This window comes from Chiloscyllium punctatum, chromosome 1, assembly GCF_047496795.1.
Source record: "Chiloscyllium punctatum isolate Juve2018m chromosome 1, sChiPun1.3, whole genome shotgun sequence".
In the NCBI taxonomy this organism is placed as follows: Eukaryota; Metazoa; Chordata; class Chondrichthyes; order Orectolobiformes; family Hemiscylliidae; genus Chiloscyllium; species Chiloscyllium punctatum.
The window spans coordinates 131,504,099-131,528,169 of NC_092739.1; the positions used below are offsets into that span (position 1 = coordinate 131,504,099).

At 43.4% G+C, this 24,071-nt stretch overlaps 1 protein-coding gene across 2 annotated transcripts in view; it reads right to left on the bottom strand.

Moving 5' to 3' along the window:
- The window catches only part of dcc (DCC netrin 1 receptor), a 1,336,447-nt gene that overhangs the window by 676,576 nt on the left and 635,800 nt on the right, over positions 1 to 24,071 (bottom strand). For both annotated transcript variants that reach the window (XM_072574203.1, XM_072574193.1), the window contains exon 3: positions 4,222 to 4,506. In XM_072574203.1, the coding sequence (XP_072430304.1) occupies positions 4,222 to 4,506 (285 nt within the window). The remainder of the gene's footprint in view (positions 1 to 4,221; positions 4,507 to 24,071) is intronic.

Here is a 24,071-nt window from a genome sequence, read left to right on the forward strand (position 1 = left end):
CAGTTTTAGCTTTGACTGCTAGGCTGAAACTTCCCTGCGTCCCCTAGTTAGGAATAGACTTTAATGAAATGACTTTGGGCAGCTGTACTTGACACTACATTGAAAATTTTATGGAAAGGTCAAGAGGATGGTTCCTATGGGAAATTGAAATGTTATATTAGTGCCCTATGAGAAAACTGTCTTGACGGTAATGCAAAGGCAAACAAATGGTGAAAGATTATTGAGGAAGGCGCAAAGAGTCATATAGCATAGAAAGATGTCCTTCGGCCCACAAAATCTGTGCTGATCAACGAACACCAAACTACACTAATCCCATTTACTTGCACTTGATTCACAGCCTACTATGCTCCGCCATTTTAAATACTCATCCAGATGCCTCTTAAATATTGCAAGAGTAATTGCCTCCATCATCCTCTCAGCAGCACATACTACCAGCTTCTGGGTGAAAAAAATCTTTACTCATATCTCCTTTAAATCACTTGCTTCTCACCTTAAATTTATGCCCTCTGGTCTTAGACACATCAGTCACGGGGAAGAGATTCTCACAATCTATCTTGTCTATGCCTAACACCCCTCAGCCTCCTCTGCTCTGAGGAAAACAAACCCAGCCCATCCAGCCTGTCCTCATAACTGAGAATTCTCATTCCAAGCAGAATCCTGGTGAATCTCCTCTGCACCTGCTCCAGTGCAATCACATCCTTCTGAAAATGTAATCACCAGGATTGCCCACAGTACTCCATCTGTGGCCTAACCAATGTTTCATACAGAGGTTACATCTGCCATTGCTCTGCCCAATACACCAGCTGAACAATATCAGTCTGCAGCCTAAGACCATCCTCCTCACTATCAATACCACAACTAATTCTCGTGTCATCTAGAAACTTAATAATTATACCTTTTACATTCACATCCAAGTTGATAAGGTACATAACAAACAGCAAGGGTCCTAACACTGATCCCTGTGATACACTGCTGGTCACAGGTTTCTAATCACAAAAACAAACCAACACAGTCACCAAAAGAGAAAATGCTGGAAAATCTCAGCAGGTCTGGCAGCATCTGTAAGGAGAGAAAAGAGCTTATGTTTCGAGTCTAACTGACCCTTTGTCAAAGCTTCCCCCAGGAAAAAGGCTTTCAAGTTTAAAATTAAACTTGTACAATGAAAGGGGAGGGGCCAGTTCTCCCAGCTCAGCTTTTCCCTGTTTTGGTTTGGTTTTAGCAGGCAGTCAGTTGTGAAACTGCTGGACCCAAAGAAGCAGGTCCATGCTGATCCTCACTCTCTCTGGACCCAAAGAATCAGGTCTATGTTGATCCTCTCTCTCGCTGGACCCAAAGAAGCAGGTCCACATTGATCTCTCTCTCTGGACCCAAGGAAGCAGGTCCATGCTGATCCTTCCTCTCTCTGACATCTCTCCTGTAAGCACCTGTATTGGATTTTTCCTTTTTTGCCCAGGAGTTCCTGGACGCAGTTGGAGGAGTCACAAGGTCTCCAGGGAGCAGCTGACCTTGTCAGGATACATGAGTACATGGTTTAAATTTCTTTTTGTTCCGGTTTTTCTTCAGTTTTCTGGACGCAGTTGGAGAGGTCATGAGGTCACATATTTGGGCGGTTGCTTTATCCAAAACACCACTCGGGTAGTGTCTCCCGCCCATCCTCCTCCTCTAACCAAAGAAAAATGTTCTGTGCGACGGTTGGTAAGATGATAAGTGTATTCTTCCATGTTTCTTTTTTTTTCCGTCAGTCTATATGGGAATTTAGAATAGCGGGAATGGAGGTTAGGACAGTTGAATGTTCCTCCTGCAGTATGCGGGAGGTAAGGGTCACTTCTATTGTCCCTGCTGACTTTGTGTGTGGGAAGTGCACCCAAATCCAGCTCCTCAAGAACCGTGTTAGGGAACTGGAGCTGGATGAACTTCAGATCGTTCGGGAGGCAGAGGGTATTATTAAGAGGCGTTACAAGGAGATAGTTACTCCATAGCCACATGTAGATGGGTTACTGTCAGGGGTAGGAAAGGGAAGTGGCAGGCAGTGCAGGGATATCCTGTGGTGGTTCCTCTCATCAGCAAGTGCCGTTGTTTAAGTTGGAAAATTGTGTGTGGAATCTGAAGACATAGGGGAAACGCTTTATGAAAACCTTTAGTCAGTATTCATATCGGAAAAGGGAATTTTAGTGAGAACATGGAGATATAGGCTTACAAGATTAAATAGGACTGAGGTTGACAAAGAGAAGGTTTGAGCAATTTTGGAAGATCTGAAAATATGTGAGACCCCTGGGCCGGATGGGATTTATCCTCAGATTCTCTGGGAAGCCAGGGAGGAGATTGCAGAGCCTTCGGCTTTGATCTTTATGTCATCATTGTCTACAAGAATAGTGCCAGAAGACTGGAGGATAGCAAATATTGTTCCCTTGTGTAAGAAGGGGAGTCAGGACAACCCTGGTCATTATAGGCCAGTGAGCCTTATTCGGTTGTGGGTAAGGTGTTGGAAAAGGTTAGAAGAGAGAGGATATATAATCATCTCGAGAGGAATGACTTGATGAGGAAAGGTTTTGTGAAGGGTAGGTCATTCCTCACTAACCTTATTGAGTTCCTTGAGAAGGTGACCAAACAGGTGGATAAAGGTAAGGCGGTTGATGTGCTGTATGTGGACTTCAGTAAGGCATTTGATAAGGTTCCACATGATAGGCTATTGCACAAAGTACGGAGTTTTGGGATTAAAGGTGATTTAGCAGTTTGGATCAGAAATTGGCTAGCTGAAAGAAGATAGCGGGTGGTGGTTGATGGGAAATGTTCATCCTGGAGCTAAATTACTAGTGGTGTGCCGCAAGGATCTGTTTTGGGGCCATTGCTGTTCGTCATTTTTATAAATGATCTGGAGGTCAGCATTGAAGCATGGCTTAGTAAATTTGCAGATGACACTATGGTAAGCACAGTTGTGGATAGTGCCGAAGGATGTGGTGGGTTACAGAGGGACATAGATAAGATGCAGAGCTGGGCTGAGAAGTGGCAAATGGAGTTTAATGCGGAAAAGTTTGAGGTAGTTCACTTTGGAAGAAGTAACAGGAATGCAGAGTACTGGGCACAGAGAGATCTTGGTGTCCAGGTGCATAAATTCCTGAAAGTTGCCACTCATATTGATAGGGTTGTCAAGAAGGCATATGGTGTGTTGGCATTTATTGGTAGGAAGATTGAGTTTCAGAGCCACAGGGTCGTGCTTCGGCTGTACAAGACAGTGGTAAGGCTGCACCTGGAGTATTGCGTACAGTTCTGGTCACCACATTACAGGAAGGATGTGGAAGCTTTGGAAAGGGTTCAGAAGAAATTTACCAGGATGGAATGGAAGAAAGATCTTATGAGGAAAGGCTGAGGGAACTGAGACTGTTTTTGTTGGAGAGAAGAAGGTTGAGAGCTAACTTAATTGAGATGTATAAGATAATTGGAGGGTTGGACAGCGAGAGCCTTTTTCCTCAGATGGTGAAGACTAACACGAGGGGACACAGCTTTAAATTGAGGGGTGATAAATTTAGGACAGACATCAGGGGTAGTTTCTTTACTCAGAGAATAGTAGGGCATGGAATGGCCTGCCTACAACAATAGTAGACTCGCCGATGTTAAGGGCATTTGGATGGGCATTGGACATACATATGGATAATAATGGAACGGTATAGGTTAGATTAATTTCACAGGTCAGCACAACAGCAAGGGCTGAAGGGCCTATACTGTGCTGTAACATTCTATGTTCTGTGTTCAATGAGTGTTTATGGGGACTGTTGCAGGAATTTGGGACAGCATCATTAAGTTGGGAAAATCTGTTGGGTTTTCGGATAGATTAAGTTACGCTGCTCCTTGGATGCTGCCTGAACTGCTGTGCTCTTCCAGCACCACTAATCCAGAAATAAGTTATTCTGTATTCTGTTCTGTTTTGTTTGTGTTTCATTTGATCATCTTGCAAATAAATTGAGTTTTGTTTCAAACTAAATGGTTGGGCCAGCTGCATCCCTCCTGGAATATCCCCACTACACCTGCTTAAAACAACTCGCAAGGTTGTTTTCTTGAAATGTTTTAAGGGGGTCTGGCCTGATCCATAACACTCCTTAAAGTGAGAAGTTCCACTTTTCCATCTTGCAAGTCAGGTAATTCAACACCTTCAAAGGGCAAGGTGGAAGTATATTCTGTTTTTCAGTGGAGTTAAAAAAAAAACGATAATTCTCATTTTCTTACCAGACAAAACGTAAAGCTCAGCATCATTTCCAGTCCTTGAGCTTCCAGGATTTTCTGCCAGGCAACGGTAGGACCCGCTATCCTCTGCCTGAAGTTTACTGATCACCAACGATCCAGAGGGGAGAACAGACACACGTGTGTCTTCAGCACTTAACTTCAGATCATTGTGGTTTTTCTGCCAATGAATGGAAGGCATGGGTTCACCAAAAACTTCACACTTTAGCAGGGCAGTGTCTCCTGCATAAGCAGAGACTGACTTTGTCTGCGCGATGAACCTCAGTGGACCTAGAAATAAAGAAGTTGACAGTTATTATTAATGCCTAAAAGGTGATGAATGAAAGTCAAAATCTTGACATTATATTGATGACATCATTGGAGGTTGGAGCATTTGCTTTATTGTTTTCAGTGGAGCAGAGTTTAACATGGGAGAGATCTCGGCAAAATGTCTTTCCTTAATTATTGTTCAACCATGAGTATCAAAGTAGAACATTGCAAGAATTGACTACAAGATGAAATAAAAATACAGAAACATTTTGGGCAGTAAGGTAGATAATTACGAGGAGGAATGTAGTTTGATGCTATATCATTTCATATGATGGCGACAAGAATAGGGCTCTTCAGCCGGGACTCCTCTGCTCCGCCTGTACTTTTTCATCTTTTTCATTAATTTGCCCTCTCTCCTTCTTTCTCTTGGCCCTGGACACCTTGTCCCAGGCTCTACAGTGTGTTAGGAGCTGGCAGCCAGTGGAGACACCAGCGACTGGAGCGGGGACACCTGTGAACAGTGACCCAGAGCAGGAACACCAGTGACTAGTGACCCAGAGCAGGAACACCAGTGACCAGTGACCCAGAGCAAGGACATCAGTGACCAGTGACCCGGAGCAGGAACACCAGTGACCAGTGAACCAGAGCAGGGACATCAATGAACAGTGACCGAGAGCAGGAACACCAGTTACCAGTGACCCAGAGCAGGAACACCAGTTACCAGTGACCCAGAGCAGGAACACCAGTGACCAGTGACCCAGAGCAAGGACATCAGTGACCAGTGACCCGGAGCAGGAACACCAGTGACCAGTGAACCAGAGCAGGGACATCAATGAACAGTGACCCAGAGCAGGAACACCAGTTACCAGTGACCCAGAGCAGGAACACCAGTTACCAGTGACCCAGAGTGGGGACACCAGTGAACAGTGACCCGGAGCAGGAACACCAGTGACCAGTGAACCAGAGCAGGGACATCAATGAACAGTGACCGAGAGCAGGAACACCAGTTACCAGTGACCCAGAGCAGGAACACCAGTGACCAGTGACCCAGAGCAGGAACACCAGTGACCAGTGACCCAGAGCAGGAACACCAGTTACCAGTGACCCAGAGTGGGGACACCAGTGAACAGTGACCCAGAGCAAGGACATCAGTGACCAGTGACCCGGAGCAGGAACACCAGTGACCAGTGAACCAGAGCAGGGACATCAATGAACAGTGACGGAGAGCAGGAACACCAGTTACCAGTGACCCAGAGCAGGAACACCAGTTACCAGTGACCCAGAGCAGGAACACCAGTGACCAGTGACCCAGAGCAAGGACATCAGTGACCAGTGACCCGGAGCAGGAACACCAGTGACCAGTGAACCAGAGCAGGGACATCAATGAACAGTGACCCAGAGCAGGAACACCAGTTACCAGTGACCCAGAGCAGGAACACCAGTTACCAGTGACCCAGAGTGGGGACACCAGTGAACAGTGACCCGGAGCAGGAACACCAGTGACCAGTGAACCAGAGCAGGGACATCAATGAACAGTGACCGAGAGCAGGAACACCAGTTACCAGTGACCCAGAGCAGGAACACCAGTGACCAGTGACCCAGAGCAGGAACACCAGTGACCAGTGACCCAGAGCAAGAACACCAGTTACCAGTGACCCAGAGTGGGGACACCAGTGAACAGTGACCCGGAGCAGGAACACCAGTGACCAGTGACCCAGAGCAGGAACACCAGTGACCAGTGACCCAGAGTGGGGACACCAGTGAACAGTGACCCGGAGCAGGAACACCAGTGACCAGTGACCCAGAGCAGGAACACCAGTTACCAGTGACCCAGAGTGGGGACACCAGTGAACAGTGACCCGGAGCAGGAACACCAGTTACCAGTGACCCAGAGCAGGAACACCAGTTACCAGTGACCCAGAGTGGGGACACCAGTGAACAGTGACCCGGAGCAGGAACACCAGTTACCAGTGACCCAGAGTGGGGACACCAGTGAACAGTGACCCGGAGCAGGAACACCAGTGACCAGTGACCCAGAGTGGGGACACCAGTGAACAGTGACCCGGAGCAGGAACACCAGTTACCAGTGACCCAGAGTGGGGACACCAGTGAACAGTGACCCGGAGCAGGAACACCAGTGACCAGTGACCCAGAGTGGGGACACCAGTGAACAGTGACCCGGAGCAGGAACACCAGTTACCAGTGACCCAGAGCAGGAACACCAGTTACCAGTGACCCAGAGTGGGGACACCAGTGAACAGTGATCCGGAGCAGGAACACCAGTTACCAGTGACCCAGAGTGGGGACACCAGTGAACAGTGACCCGGAGCAGGAACACCAGTGACCAGTGACCCAGAGCAGGAACACCAGTGACCAGTGACCCGGAGCAGGAACACCAGTGACCAGTGACCCAGAGCAGGGACATCAGTGAACAGTGACCCAGAGCAGGAACACCAGTTACCAGTGACCCAGAGCAGGGACATCAGTGACCAGTGACCCAGAGCAGGGACATCAGTGAACAGTGACCCAGAGCAGGGACACCAGAGACCACTGACCCAGAGTGGGGACACCAGTGACCAGTGAAGGGACACCAGTGACCAGGAGTTGGGACACCAGTGACCAGGAGTTGGGACACCGGTGACCCAGAGTTGGGACACCAGTGACCTGGAGGGGGACACCAGTGACTCGGAGTTGGGATACCAGTGACCTGGAGGGGGACACCAGTGACTCGGAGTGGTGACATCAGTGACTCGGAATGGGGACACCAGTGACCTGGAGCAGGAACGTAAGTGACCAGTGACCCGTTACCCGGAGCGGGAACACCAGTGACCAGTGAAGTCGCAGGTAGATAGAATAGTGAAGAAGGCATTTGGTTTGCTTTCTTTTATTGGTCAGAATATTGAGTTCAGAAGTTGGGGAGGTCATGTTGTGGCTGTACAGGACATTGGTTAGACCACTGTTGGAATATTGCATGCAATTCTGGTCTCCTTCCTATCAGAAAGATGTTGTGAAACTTGAAAGGATTCAGAAAAGATTTACAAGGATGTTGCCAGGGTTGGGTGATTTCAGCTATAGGAAGAGGTTGATTAGGCTGGGGCTGTTTGCCCTGAAGCGTTGGAGGCTGAGGGGTGACCTAATAGAAGTTTGTAAAATCATGAGAGGGCATGGATAGGATAAATAGACAAAGTCTTTTCCCTGGGGTGGGGGAGTCCAGAACTAGAGGGCATAGATTTAGGGTGAGAGGGGAAAGATATCAAAGAGACCTAAGGGGCAACTGTTTCACTCAGAGGGTGGTACGTAAATGGAATAAGCTGCCAGAGGAAGTGGTGGAGGCTAGTACAATTGCAACATTTAAAAGGCATCTGGATGGGTATATGAATAGGGAGGGTTTGGAGGGATATGGGCCGGGTGCTGGCAGGTGGGACTAGATTGGATTGGGATATCTGGTCGGCATGGACGGGTTGGACCGAAGGGTCTGTTTCCGTGTTGTACATCTCTATGACTCTATGATCCGGAGCGGGGACACCAGTGACCGGTGACCGGGAGTGGGGACATCAGTGACCCAGAATGAGGACACCAGTGACCAGTGACCCAGAGCAGGGACACCAATGACTTGGAGCATGGATACCAGTGACCAGTGACCTGGAGTGGGGACACTAGTGACCTGCAGCGGCACCACCAGTGATTGGAAAGGGGACACCAATGTCCAGAGGCCAGAGCAGGGACCCCAGTGTCTGGAGTAGGCACACCAGTGACCCGCTGCCCAGTGCAGAGTGTGGTGGTCGTGGCCGAGCTTGGAGTGTGGCAGCAGCCAATGGTCAGACCATGTGGAGGTCCCCCCTGTGGGGCTGCTCCAGAGAGACTTTGGACAGAGACAGTGAAGTCTGTCTTTTTAACTTTGCTTCCTGTTTTTCTGACCTATAGGTGTGAAGCTGTCAAGTAACATTTTTTCTTCATGTCTCTATTCAAACTAAAGATTGTACTTCGGTACAAAAGCAGAAGTTGCTGGAAAAGCTCAGCTGATCGAGCAGCATCTGGGGGGAGAAATCAGAGTTAACATTTTGGGTGCAGTGACCTTTCCTCAGCACCTTCTGTTTTTGTTCCTGTTTTATAACATATACAGTCTTTTTCTTTTTTTTATACCTAGGTATATATGTACCTAAGATGGCACTGTAAATGACAACTTATAAACTTTTCACTTTACTTATTTGAGTCCATGCAAAACTAATTCCATTCAATTCAACAAGCTGCTCGAGTTCAAATCTGGTTGAGATTGTTGGTACAAAAAATAGCAAGAAATCTCAAAGTTGGAAAAAATCCATTTGTCTATCAAGCATTGACCATCAAAGTCCTAATAAGATTGATTGGACTCTGTTGTGAGCTTCCATTTCCCTCAAAGAAAGAAATCTCTTCAGCCAGTGTCAAGGAGTTACCTTCAACTAGTTTATAATGTTACAACCTCATTGCTTATTTGGCAAATATCCAGAAAACAAAACTTGTCCACAATTCACCGTAATCTGGAAATAATTTAGTATTCATACTCAACAAGATCATAAAGAAAGATGAAGTGGGAATGGAAATGTTGCATTCGTGCAAACACTTTCAGACCTTCAAAAGTTCAGGTTAAAATGACTTTATGAGGAAAAAGATAAAAATCACACAACACCAGGTTATAATCCAACAGGTTTATTTGGAAGGACTAGCTCCTTCACAGAGTTTCAAAAGCTAATGCTCCCAAATAAACCTGTTGGACCATAACCTGGTGTTAAGTGATTTTTAACTTTGTCCACCTCAGTCCAACATCAGCTCCTCTCAATTATGAGGACAAGTTAGAATGAGATTTATTCTGCATCCTGGTCTGTGAATTCTTGATGTCTGATATTCAGCATGAAAGAAATATTTTTAACTCCAGAAAAGCTCCCAGATTCTGTTCAGCACGAAACAAAGTGAAAGGGGAGAGTAAAAACATTTCTGAAGAATCAAAACTAGTCTCTTCTACAGACAGAATTTCTTCTTGTAATGCAAACTGATTAAAAATGAAATCTAAATAGCAGACAAGGACCTTCCATTTCACCATATTAACCAATGCACTATCAGAGAATATCAAATGCATAAAAGACATGAACGAGATAATGCTAATTTTATATATAAATTAATACTGTTAACAGGCATCTTTCGTAATACTCAGCAATGAATAATAGGCTTAATTCATATTTAATTGAATTGAACTTTCTAATCTCCTGAACATGTTCAAAGAGGCGAATGCAGATTGGAAGTGTTATTTCTCTAATTTCATTGATATAAAATGAATAAACAAAATCAGAGCTGAAGTGGACCACTCAAGCCTGCTCCACTGTCCGATAGAATCTCAGCAGATCTGTGTATGTTTCGAATTCTACATTCTCATTTATTCCAGCCAACCTGGTGTTGTTATTGAACACAGAAACTTAGAGGTTCAGTTACATAGTTCTTTGAAAGTTGCATCACAGGTAGACAGAGTAGTGAAGAAGGCATATAACACACTTGTCATCATTGCTCAGGTCTTTGAGTATAGGAGTCAAAGAGTGTGGTGCTGGAAAAGCACAACCATCACGCAGCATCCGAGAAGGAGGAGGTCGATGTTTTAAGTCTAAGGTCTTCATCAATAGTATAGGACCTGAGTCGTCATATTGAGGTTTACAGGACGTTGGTGAGGCCACTTTTGGAGTGCTGTGTACAGTTCTGGTCATCCTGCTCGAGGAAGGATATTACTACATTTGAGAGGGTTCAAAAAATATTTACCAGATGCTGCTGGGTCTGGAGGGTTTGAGTTATAAGGAGAAGCTAGATACGCAGGGACTTCTTTCACTGGAGTGTAGGAGGTTGAGGAGTTATAGAGTCACAAAGATATACAGCTCGGAAACAGACCCCTCAGTCCAACTAGTCCATGCCAACCAGATATCCCAACCTAATCTAGCCCTATTTTCCAGCCATTGGCCTATATCTATCTAAACCCTTCCTATTCATATACCCATCCAGATGCTTTTAAATGTTGCAATTGTTCTAGCCTCCACCATTCCCTCTGGTAGCTCATTCGATACACGTAACACCCTCTGAATGAAAAGGTGGCCCTTAGGTCCCTTTTAAATTTTTCCACTCTCGCCCTAAATCAATACCCTCTAGTTCTGGACTCCCCCACCCCAGGTAAAAGACCTTGTCTATTTATCCTATCCCTGCCCTTCATGATTTTATAAACCTCTATAAGGTAAGCCCTCAGCTTCCGATGCTCCAGGGAAAACAGCCCCAGCCTATTCAGTTTCACAGCATTCTTACAATAGGAGGGAGACCAGAATTGCACACAATATTCCAAAAGTGGCCTAACGAGCCGCAGCATGACCTCCCAACTCATATACTCAATGCTATGTCCAATAAAGGAAAGCATACCAAATGCCTTCTTCACTATCCTACCTATCTACGACTCCACTTTCAAGGAACTATGAACCTGGACTCCAAGGTCTCTTTGTTCGGAAACACTCTCCAGAACTTTACCATTAAGCGTATAAGTCTTGCTCTGTCTTGCCTTTCCAAAATGCAGCACCTCATATTTATCTAAATTAAACTCCATCTGCCACTCCTCAGCCCAAGATCCTTTGTATTTTGAGGTAACCTTCTTCGCTGTCCATGACACCTCCAATTTTGGTGTCATCTGCAAACTTACTAACTATACCTCCTTTGTTCACATATAAATCATTTATATAAATGACAAAAAGCAGTGGACCCAGCACTAATCCTTGTGGCACACCACTGGTCACAGGCCTCCAGTCTGAAGAGCAACCCTCATTTCTAGGGATTTATAAAATCATGAGGGCCACAGATGAGATGAGTAACAAAGGTGTTTTCGACATGGTGAGGGAGTTCAAACCTAGTGGGCCTTCTTTTAAGGAGGGAGAAGAAAGATTTAAAAGAGTCCTGAGGGACACTTTCACGCAAAGGGTGGCTCCTATGTGGAATGAACTAGCAGAGGAAGTGGTAGATGCAGGTGTAGTTTCAACATTTAAAAGACATCTGCATAGTTACATGAATAGGAGAGGTTTGGAGGGACATAAGCCAAATGCAAGCAAGTGGGTACAGTTTAGTTTGGGAAACTTGGTTGGCATGGACAAGTTAGACCAAAGGGTCTGTTTCTGTGCTGTAGACTCTAGAACTTGCCTAGTACAAATCTATCTACAACTGCTAAAAATACTCAAGGACCCAATCTCCACTGTCTTCTGAGGCAGAGCATTCCAAAGGCACACAGCCCCAAAGAAAAAGTAATTCTACATATCCCTGCCCTAAAATGGCAACAGCAAATTTTAAACCAGTGTCCTCTAGTTCTAAACTCACCCACCAAGAGAAAACATTCATTCCACCACATATGGAAATGATCTTACAGTCTTATAATGTAGAAAAATTGCATTGCCTTCCCCACTGACAAAGCTGTGAATGTATCAGGCCTATAGTCCCAGTTTCACGTAAGAGGAGATGATTGCTTCAAACCCACATATCCACAGTGTTTCATGAGCACATTACTAAGGATCCGGATTCCTATTTGTTGACAGGAATCTGTCTATCTCCTTGTTGAAACCCACGAAGGTTTCTTTTCCCACGCACTATACCAATAGTTTCTTGGATTTTATTTTTTGGAAAAAAACAGTTTGAACTGTAAAGTTTTACCTCCATCCCCTTGCTTTGTAAATAAGAACATTTGTAGTTAAATTCTTTGCAGGGCAGAAACAAACCCGATCTGAAACCATTTTCTTTAAAACCTCCAAAGAGCCGTTCCATCAAGTCACAGGCAGCAGTCTCCTGCAGCTCTGGATCCTGCTCACACCCAAAAGCTAGGTTCATGCAAGAGAATTGTGGAGTTAAGGGGGTTACACTTATGCTGTGGAAAGCAGCAATGTTTGTTTTCCATTTGGGCTCCCTGACTGCTCTAGCCCTTCCTGGATATTGGAATTGGGTTTGATGAAAACCCGTTTCTTAAATAATGCTGTATCTTTAATAATCACCTGCGTCACAAGAAGTCCATATTTTTTCAATTCAGCTGAGGGACAGCAGCTTTTTCAATATGGCATTCCTTCAATACTGCACCATGAAATGATCCACAAGATGTCTATGGTGACAATGAATTCTGTTACTTCCAAACTGAGATGAGAATTGCTAAAAAGCAGCCGTTGGGCTTTAATGCATGTCCAGCAGTGTCTGTAGTAGTGGTAATGCTGTAAAGCAACATGAATTAGGGTTAAAGTGAACTATGTGCAAATACAAGTATTGGCAGGTGTCTCCAAATCAACAGTGGGATTAGCAGTTTGTGTGATTTTGTCTGTGATAAGATTAATTGGATATCAGCTTTTGCCCTTACACATTTATCTCATGAAGGGGTGAATCGCTGTTCATTGGCTTTGACAAGGTTTTCAAACAGAGGATTAGAATACACCTAGAGAGCGATTTGGTCTGGAGCCCAGGAAGAAAAGCACAGACTAGGAAGCAAAACAATATCTTAGGGAATGGATTTAAATCCATTGCAACTGTAAAAGTCATGATGAAACAAATGAGGCTAATCTCAACCGATTTCTGAATTTAGATCAGCATATAGGTTAAACAATCAAAGAACAATGCCCAAGTTCTCTCAGAGAGAGAGGACTTTGTGTCTTAGAAAAAATGATGCCAGAGCCTAGATTTCAGAAGTCCCATCCATAAAACCAGCAGCAACTAATTTTTCTGGGAGAGAACAGAGACAGGAAATATTTCTCCATCCATTGTTCACAGAAGCAGAAGACTCTACCTGAATAAATTATGATTTTTAAAAGTATTTTGCCATACTCTCCCTAATATTTACTTCCAACACCTCCTTTACAAGAATTGACAAATCAATAGTTTCTTGCCTTCTGTCTCCCTATTTTTGTGAGTAATGCTGTTACATTAACTATTCTCCAATCTGATGTGTCCATTACAGAATATGAGGAACTTTAGAAAATTATAACCTATGCTAGCTTTCTCTGAGATACTAGCGGGCCTTGTTAGCCCTAAAGTCTAAATGGGTTTTCCACCACAAAGGTTATGGGGAAGAGGCAGGAGAGTGGAGTTGAGGACTATCAGATCTCATTGAGTCACGGAGCAGATTCACTGAGCTAAAGGATCGGCCTCTGCTCCTGTATGTCATGGTCTTCTGGTCTCTGCATGTACACTTTGTGAAGCACATTTATACACATGATGGTGCCCAAATAAACACAAACAACATGAGTGAACAGGGCAGAGTGACATCACTGACAGGGTACTGCTCATGTGTATCTTACATGTCCAGACTGAAAGCATTTTGGAGTTGTCAGCAGCCATTCTCAAAAATTTATCCTTTCCTTAGATTTAAATGTACCTAAGAGCCCTGTTTCATTTAAATGCTCCCTTTGAAACACATCTCATTACAGAGAACCAAGGGGTGAGGAGAAATGAGAATAATTACCCTGTCTCCCTCACCAAAAAGAATGTGCAATCCCTGCAATGGCTATTATAAATAATAGCGTTCTTTCTTGGGAACAATGGAAGTCATTGTTGTTTTGAAGGGGAAGCAGACTACTTAAGGTATGACTGTTCCTTTGACATTCCATCTCTTGCACAAAGTGACAGCTAGTTCACAGCTTCACACATCTAAAATGCAACTTTTATTTTCAATGGTGAGAAATATCAAATGTGTGATCATGAAAATCTGTTGAAGGAACTAAACGCTTCTCAAACCAGTGACTTAACCTTTCAGGCACTGCAGGTGATGGCAGACTTGTTCACTGTTCGACACCAGTGATAAATATACTCATTTTGCAGAATTCCTCCAGCCTTTTTATGCATCATAGATTGAATGGGGATCTCTGAAAGATAATGATCAGCTCAATTTTCATATGCTTTAAGCTAACTGCAATATTGTCATTCAGGCTATTCTGAAAAGACAAATAAACTGTTTTTGGAAAGTTTCTCCAAACCCGACAATGTAAGAGAAATGTTTTAAAATTTTATTAGGAAAATAAAGTATAAACATAGAACAACAGTAAGATTCATTCATTTAGCATCTCTCAAATAACAAAATGGACTAAAGTGTTGCATAGGAACGCTGACAAAGAAGACCAGGCACCAATCCAATGAATTCTACAGCTCAACACCAGCACTTTTGAAGGTCAGAGGGGGGTGAATTAAACTAAAGCAAAAGTTAGGGGGCCCAACCCACCCACTTTGCCACCCACTGCCAGGCACAATCCCCATATTAATGGGGGGAAAGACACCAACCAACCCATTCACCTTAGGCCTGTTGGGGCTCTGAAATGGGCAGTTGAGAACTCTGCAGGGTTTCCTGACAGGTTAAAGTGGAAAGGGGTATACCTCCTTTGGGAAATCCTTGTGCCCATCAGAGACAATTCTCCAAGATGGTACCAAAGTACCTTTCTGCCTCCCTCATCACTACCGTGAGTCAATCAAGATTTGTGAATGCTCTGTTCTTGAGGCGACACTTTTAGTTTTGGCAAAGATGGGGTGGGGGAAGAGATAACCACAGTTAAAGGGATGTCACACTGCCTGATCATTAATGCTACCCTTAGCATATTATTGCAGATAGTGGAATTTGAACTCAATAAAAGAGTTTAATGGCCATGAATCCATTATGGATTGTCCAAAAACCCCATCTGGTTCACTAATGTCCTTTAGGGAAGGAAACTGCCGTCCTTACCTGGTCTGACCTACATGTGACTCCTGACCCACAACAATATGGTTGACTCTTAACTGCCTTCTGGGCAATTAGGGATGGGCAATTAATGCTGCTTAGCCAGCAATGCCCTCATTCCATAATTGAATAAATAAATGCAGGTGAGGAACACATTCTACTTAACATTCCCCCCTTACATTTTTCAAAATGTCACAGGCCTGGCCTTTCTCCCTCTCCATACCTGGTGCCAGACCTGCTAACATTCCAACATTTGCTGGGTTACATTTCAGATTTCCAGCATCATAGGTTTTTGCTTCTGTTTTATTGTAAGAAACATAAGGGTGGATACCCTGACACATTTTGAATAACGATGTAAGTTTGAAGGAGAGCTGTGAAAGGAGAAGATGCAGTAGTGAGCTGGACAGACTTAAGGAGTGTGTGAAGTCTGAAGAACCTTGGCAACTCAAGGCAAAACTACCAACTGTGGAGTTGTAGGGAATACTTCAGAGGTCAACTGAAGCATTGCTTGACCATCAGAAACCAATAGGAGAAAGTGAGGACTGCAGATGCTGGAGATCAGTTTTGGACTGCATTCCTGAAGAAGGGCTCATGCCCGAAACATCGATTCTCCTGGTCCTTGGATGCTGCCTGACCTGCTGCGCTTTTCCAGCAACACATTTTCAGCATCAGAAACCTATGAAGATCTATAAACCCTAGGGGTTAATGGATGAATTGAATTGGTGAAAGTCAGAGCATTTAATGGATGGAAAAGAAGAGACAGGTCATAGTATATTGAAAGAAAAGATCGACAACTAACCAAGTTATGGGCTTCAGCAGTACCTCAGTTGAAATAGAAATCAAATCAATCCATGCTCCAGAGGTAGCACTAGGCAGTCTTGATGACGGTGTGCTCAGAAATTCACATCAGCATCAAGTATGAAGCCATGTTTTGAACCAAGTGTTGTTTAGTGTCAGAAAGTTCCCAAGTCCCTTCCATGCAATCCGTGGTTCTTCTATGCTCCCATGCCACCTCCAAACTCCCCCCTCCCACTCCAAGCACCTTCAAGACCTATTCACCCAGTATCCACTATATTTGAATCCAAATCATTTGAATCATAAAATCTCTACAATGTGGAAACAGGCCCTTTGGCCCAACAAGTCCACAATGACCTCTGAAAAGTAACTCACTCAGACCCATTCCCCTCCCCATGACTCTACATTTACGCTAACTACTGCACCTAACCTTACACATCCCTAAACATTATGGGCAATTTAGCATGGCCAATTCACCTAACCTGCACATCTTTGGATTGTGGGATGAAACCAGAGCACCCAGAGGAAACGCACACAGGCATGGGGTGAACGCACAGACAGACACCTGAGGATGGAATTGAACCTGGGCCCCTGGTGCTGTGAGGCAGCAGTGCTAACCACTGAGCCACTGTGCCGCCCCCATTGAGAATTACAATAGCTGAGAAATGCTGAGAAATAATCACTCTTTCAGTAATCTCCTACAAAAGGATCTATTTTTCTTATAAGACTACAAAAGTATCTAGAAGTATGGTGGAAGCTGGTTTCATTGAGGAACTCATGAGGGCACAGGATGGAGATGGTGTGCAGGAATACATGGGAAACAGAGGGATAGAAACAATGCAGGTAAGATGGACTGAATGACTTCTTTCTGCACTGTAACAATTCTGTGGTTCTGTGAAGTATTAATCAGACAGAGCTATTATAGCAGAAGCTTTCTCTCACTTCACATTTTTTAATCCTATCCTCATAAATATTGACAAAATAGAACAATGGATGACTTATTGTGACCTTTTAAAAATGTCAATCAAACACTTCACTTTCACCTTTTAAAACACAACCCCTGCTGAGTTAATCTATTTGTGAGTCTTTAGCTCACTCAAGTATTCCTAATAAGCCCTTTTGAACAAACAATGTTTAGAAATCTATCTTTGTTGATAAAGATGGCTTTGGTCTTCTCAATGTGAACTTCTGAATTTCTGTGTCCATGCAAGTTTGAATATTTCATAATGCTCTAAACATGAGACTTGTAGATGGTGGATAGGTTTTGTGAGATCAGCCATCCAGTTGTCTGTCAGAAATTACTTAGTCTCTGCCTTCTTTTGCATCCAGTATTAATACGACTAGGCTAATTAAGATGTTGATCAATAATAACCATTGTTTATTTATAGTGATTGATGGTGAAGTTGGAGAGGTCGACAAGTCAAGGAGAAATTACCAGACTTTTGTTGTTGCAGCTAGTAACTACCTGGAATTTATGTGATGTGAATGTTACTTTCCACTTGTCAATATTATTATTTTAATAGTGTCAATTTATGGTTCATGAATTAAAAACAAGTGCAGCCATTCAGCCTAAGAGTTGCCCAATGAGCAGTCTGCAGATTAAATCTGGTGATTGTATCTTTGTAAAAGCAATTGCACATCCATAGTTGACATGCGATTCTCTATTCTTGAAAGGATTAAGTCAACGAGCACAGTTTTGCTCTGGGATTGAACCTTACACCAATTCCATGCTCCTCAGCAAAAATCCGTCAACTTCTCTTCATTAAAAAATCAGAGTCAGCTTTCCCTGCCAGAGGAGGGACATTTTCCCTCACATTAACAAGAGTCCTGTGAACAATTTCATCCCAATTAAATGTAGAACAATTTAATTATTTCAAACGTGTTTACTTACGTTATTTTTAGACCAAAAACCACACTTACTTATAGACGTCACCTTAAAAAGGCCAAACTTGATGTAAGCTACAAGCTTGGGAGGCACGGTGGCACAGTGGTTAGCACTGCTGCCTCACAGTGCCAGAGACCTGGGTTCAATTCCTGCCTCAGGTGACTGACTGTGTAGAGCTTGCACATTCTCCCCGTGTTTGTGTGGATTTCTTCCGGGTGCTTCGGTTTCCTCCCACAGTCCAAAAATATGCAGGTTAGGTGAATTGGCAATGCTAAATTGCCTGTGGTGTAGGGGGGTGGGTTGAGCTTTGGTGGGTCGGTGTGGACTTGTTGGGCCAAAGGGCCTGTTTCCACACACTATAAGTAATCTAATCTTTGTGAATTACTTGTGGAACTCATTCTCCTGTATTCTATTCCCGAGAAGCAGTCAGGACTGAACTAATAATAGCTCTTTAATGATTCTCAAACATAATCTGTTGATGGCTTCCCCATTGTATTGCACAAATATTGTGAGATATGGAGCTTTTCTTCATCAAGACTTCTGAGCAAAGGAAATATCCCAGTTTACCAGTTTAGCTTATGAAGCATAACATCATACAAAATATTAGCAAGTCATTTGGCCCATTGTGGCTGTGCTAGTTCTTTGAAAGATTTTGTTAATTAGTCCCATTACTCTGCTCTTTTCTCATTGCCATGGAAAATAGCTTTCATCAAGCATGTATCAAATTCCCTCACGAAGGGCTCCATTGAAGCTGTTTGCATCATCTGTTCAGGCAGTACATTCCAGATGATAAATCTTTCATGCAATAGACTGAAGTAAATCAACCTTGGGTGGGAGAGTGAGGCAGCCTCTGAACACTTGATGGAAGCTGTTGAGAAGTCTGGGTCATTATGTGTGTTCAAGGGTGAGATAGGCAGACATTGAATCAGCAAGGGAATTAAAGATCAAGGGGAAACATCAGGAAAGTGGAGTTGAGGGTTATCAGATCAGTCACAATCCTATTGAATTGTGGGTCAGACTTGGAGGGCCAAATGGCACACTTCTGCTCCTGCTTGACCAGCACCACTCTAATTTAAACTCCTGCTCCTAAGTCTTATGGCCTTAAGGTGATAATTCTGGTAGAATGTAACTGGCAGAGCCATCTCTCTTTCAGTCACTTGAAGAGGTTAGTTGAAGCTCTATTATACATGACATAATTTAAGAAAAATGGGTGACCCATGAAAATTGGTAAAAATTTATATTATTGCAATAACAAAATAGCAACGCACACACACAAACACTCACAAAATGGTATATTTGACTCTTAGTGAGAATGTAGAAATTAAGATACTCAGGATAGTTATGCAAATGGAATTATGTAAAGACATGTGATCACCAGATGATGAGGTCTGCACCACAAGAATAAAGGAACAGGAGTAGCCAGTCCAGCCCTTTGAGCATGTTCTGACATTCAATGAGATCACGGTTAATCTGTGGCCTAACTCCGTACATTCAGCTCAGTATAGGGGGATATAAGGAGACGGTGAGATCTGGACAATAGATGCTGGAGATCAGAGTTGAGAGTGTGTTGCTAGAAAAGCACAGCAGATCAAGCAGCATCCGAGGAGCAGCAAGACGTTTTGGGCTGGAGCCCTTCATCAGGAATAATTTATATATGGATATAGCCAATTTGGAAGGCCTGACATGTTACACAGCAATTACCAGAGCTTTGTCCGTTCCCAACTCATGATGGTTCTGTCAAAAATGATAGAGCTGGTTTCTTCTGACTCATTTAAAGGAAAACGTGCTAGACACAAATATGGTCCAGTAACAGCATACCATTTGTATTTGTATTCTGTATCAATCTTTCCTGACATGACCCAGCAAGAACTTTAACATCATGAACACATTGCAGATACAAAATTACTTCAGAGTTTGCAATCATGGCTGCCGAGGCAATTTTAACCAGCAGCCACCTTCACACAGTACTGTGACAGGCTTTATCTATCAAGGAGCGAATTCCAAGGAAGTAAATCTCAACATAAACATGACCTGTTATTAACATCGACACAATACAGTATATAATCACAAGTTATTCATGTGTAATTGGGCTGAAAAGTGAGCTATGCTATCAATATGGGTCCAATCCATATCAAATCATTTCACCATGTTCTGCATGGTCTTTTATCAATAAAAACAAAACCTCACAAGCCACTAATATTTGGTTTTCTTCCACTTCTCTGAATGATAGTTCAAACAGCTCATTACACATCATAGCACTGTTTTATAGTGGAAACATTGCTTGGGGAACATTTAATTGTAAGTTTTTCTTAATTGCATATTCCTATGGGGAACATAATTTTAAATGGTAAGTGAATTGTGTAGCTAGGAGGAACTCACAGTAAGTTGACTTCTTTGCTCTTTTCTATAATTAAACTTCAGAGAAAGACATGAATAATATCTTACTGTAGTAAATTAAATGTAATTCATTAAACTTCCATATATCCCACAGCGAGACAAGAAACAACAATTATTTGCATTTATATAGCAATCTGGAGTTTAAAAAGATACAAAGTGTTGCACAATAGAAAATGATTCTATGTGATTTTAAGAGTTGTAATTAAAATCTTCATCAGAGACTTAGGTCATAGGAGAGTTTTAAAGGAAGGTAAGAAGTTGGAGAGGCAAAAGCCTTTAGAAAATGATTTCTTGCATGTTCCAGACTACACACATTGAGTTGAATGCTTGCACTTGTCAAGGAGGGAGAGGCTGGAGATTAAACACGGTTCTATTGCCCATGTCAGAATAGAGAATTTCAATCAGAGCAGGACAGCACAGTGTATAGAAAAGCTGGTAACAAAGTAGAAATGCTAGAAGCACACATCAGATATCTCAGAAGAGAACTGACTAGCCAAGGTAAGAATCAACTAGGCAAAAGTGAGGACTGCAGATGCTAGAAATCAGAGTCTAGATTAGTGTGGTGCTAGAAAAGCACAGCAGGTCAGGCAGCATCTGAGGAGCAGGAAAATCGACGTTTTGGGCAAAAGTCCTTCCTCAGGAATGAAGGCTGCTTTTCCAGCACCACTCTAATCTAGCCATGGTAAGAGCCTGAACGCATCTTCTGAAAGTCTGTATTTGTAATGCGTATGTGTTTGTTGCATGCTGACTGACTTACTGTGTAGTTGTGGAAATTTTCATTTTTGTTTCAGATTGCCAACATCTACAGTATCCTTGTTTCATTGCCTCAACAATATTCTTTTAAAAAGCACTTCTTACTATAATAGATCTCTTACTGGTGTCATGACAATAAGCTTTTGAGTTCTCAACTATTTTTGCAGCTTTTTAAAACCAAATCACCAAAGAGAAATATGTGTGTTTATATCTGAAGATTTTGTAATGGAAATCTTTTCTTTTTTTCCAACTAGTTAGCCATGGAAAGGTGGTTTGGCATGGTTACATTCAAATGTGTTTTGACATTAAATTTTGTTTCAAAGGGTTAGAAGTCAGAGGGGTTGGTATTCTGAGGCAACTTTAGTTCAAGTGACTTCAGGTCAGGCCCTCAGACCATGGATAGGACTAGGCTGCATCTCAGGGCAGCTTACTTGTGCTTCTTATGTTCATTGGCTTAATGCCTACTTGCATGCTCAGTGATTCCATGCCTTGTCATGCTGTGCTTGTTAACACATTGGTGCTTGAGCTGGAGCCAAAAGCTATCAATACAATCACACTGATGTGCTCTATTGTGCAGACAGACACACTGCTTGTCAGTAAAGATCTGAACAGTGGTGAGAGCCAGTTGATATACAGTGCACTGAAATGTCAATTGAACATCCCTAGCATGTGATAACTGTCTCCAAGGCAAACACACTATGTTTTTCTTTCAACCAAGTGTCTATGTCAGAAACTAGTAGTGGCTTGTGGCAGTCCAGTCAAGGGTAGGGGTCGCTGTATATCAGAGGGTTCCTGTGTCATCAGCCAAGAACACAGTCTACATATAGTACAGGAGCTTGGTCACAGTCATTTGTCTGTGTCTGGGTTTTCTTTTGAAGAGAGGTCGTGAGGCAGAGGCACAGAGCGGTCTATCAGAACCACTAAAGTAAACAGCTTGGGATGTCTTGGGTTTTATTTAACAGCCTGAACAGGTGTGGCCAGCTCTCACAGATCCGGAATTCTGGGTTTTTAGGTTTAGTTCTCAGCAGAAGCTACTGGGTTCTCAGCAGAGTTGAAAGTTTCAGTGAATTTCTTCTGGCTGCTACTCTCTCTGCATTTTCACTTGATGTTTCTTCCTCCTGAATTGGAGAACTGCATGTGAGAATCTCTCTGAACTGTTGTTTTTGCCAAGGGGATGTAGTTATGGGATGTTACTGTATTGGAACAGTTAATGATTAATAGTTATGGTATCTATTATTCTGTTAAGTTTTTCATTAAAGTTGTTTTCTAAATTCCTCTTTCTTTCCTCTTTTAACTACAGTGTTTAAATAAATTGTTTGTTTAACATCAAGTTGTTTGACCAGTCATATTGCATCTGGAACAGGCATTTCACATTAGCCTTTAAAAATAAGAAAAGTTAAGATCTCAGCTACCTTCTTAAAATATTTTGACATGGTCTGGTCTAGTCCACAACATGGTCTAGAGACCATGGTCAGGTGATCTGTCATGGTCAAGAGATCAGTCCAATTCCATTCTGGAAAGTGAGCAGGTCCGTCCTGTAGGGCCAGCTGTTACAGTCAGGGGAATTGTGTATCATTGGTCAGGGAGCAGCAGGGTCTGGTCAGTCATATTTGGAGGCTGCTGGTCGAAGCTGGTCAAAGATCTGAGGTGAGTGCAGTCCTAGGGTTCACCTTTCAAGCATTTAGGAGAGTGCAAGGTTGGTCTGTAGGAACAGTAGGGTTAGGGAGTGAAGGCTGAGGGTGGAGGTAGGGCCAGGGAAGAAGCAGAGATATTTGTACAGATGAGGGAAACAATGATGCTGGAGGGGCCACCAGGTGTTTAAGAGGCAGGCAGAACAGCATTAGAGGGCACTGTAGGCTTTGGCAAGAATGTTAGTGGCTGTGACCTCCACAGGAGAAATGTAAAGATTAGATTAGATTACATTACAGTGTGGAAACAGGGCCTTCGGCCCAACAAGTCCACACTGACCCGCCGAAGCGCAACCCATTCATACACCTACAGTTACCCCTTAGCTAACACTACAGGCAATTTAGCATGGCCAATTCACCTAACCTGCACATCTTTGGACTGTGGGAGGAAACCGGAGCACCCGGAGGAAACCCACGCAGACACAGGGAAAACGTACAAACTTCACACAGACAGTCGCCTGAGGCGGGAATTGAACCCCGGTCTCTGGTGCTGTGAGGCAGCAGTGCTAACCACTGTGCCACCGTGCCGCCCACACGGTGGCACAGTGGGCTCCATTAAGGTGTAGCACTAGGGTTCGGGGAGGGTAGGCAGGACAGTTGTGTGTGAAGTTGTGCGGTGGGTCTGCACATGGGGGTGGATGGGTTGAAATGGGCTATCTGGGTTTGTGTAAGTATTTACAGGGCAAGGTGAGTCTGTGAAGGGGTACCTGGTGATCAGGTCCTGATGTTGTCTTCACTTGCAGTTCTCTAGATGAAAAGTGCTACGAGAAAACGACTGGGGACAATGCCCAGGGTGGATGCAGAGAGTAACACCACATTAGTCGGACACTAGGACATTGAAGGAACAAATAAATGAAACATTCATTTGCAAACCACAGCTACATTTAATTTATAATTATTGTATTGCCATTTACAAGGCATGCAGAGTGAAAGGACGTGTGAGTAAGATGTTGGTCAAAGGTAATTTGCACCATACCATTGTTTTTTGCAAACTGAACTTTGACATTTCAAAGGTGAGATGGTGAATTTAGCAGGAATTATGTAAAAAGAGGGGAATTTTGGCCAAGGTCAAGCCATTATTTGTAAAACTTCTAAGGCTGCTGTGTGAAGTGCACATGATCATTTCATCAGCCATTGTTTAAGTTTAACAATGGCCTGTGCTGAATGTAGTGTGAATGTGAAGGATTGATGGGGTTCTGGAATCAGAAGGGTTTTGGAGCACACCACTCAATTCCTTTTGATATAACACGCTCCCCACACAGCCGGTGTGCTACCTTCACCAAATTGTTGCACTTACTGAAGCTAATGTTCAATGAACAATGGAGGCATGGTCCTCAATATTAGGGTG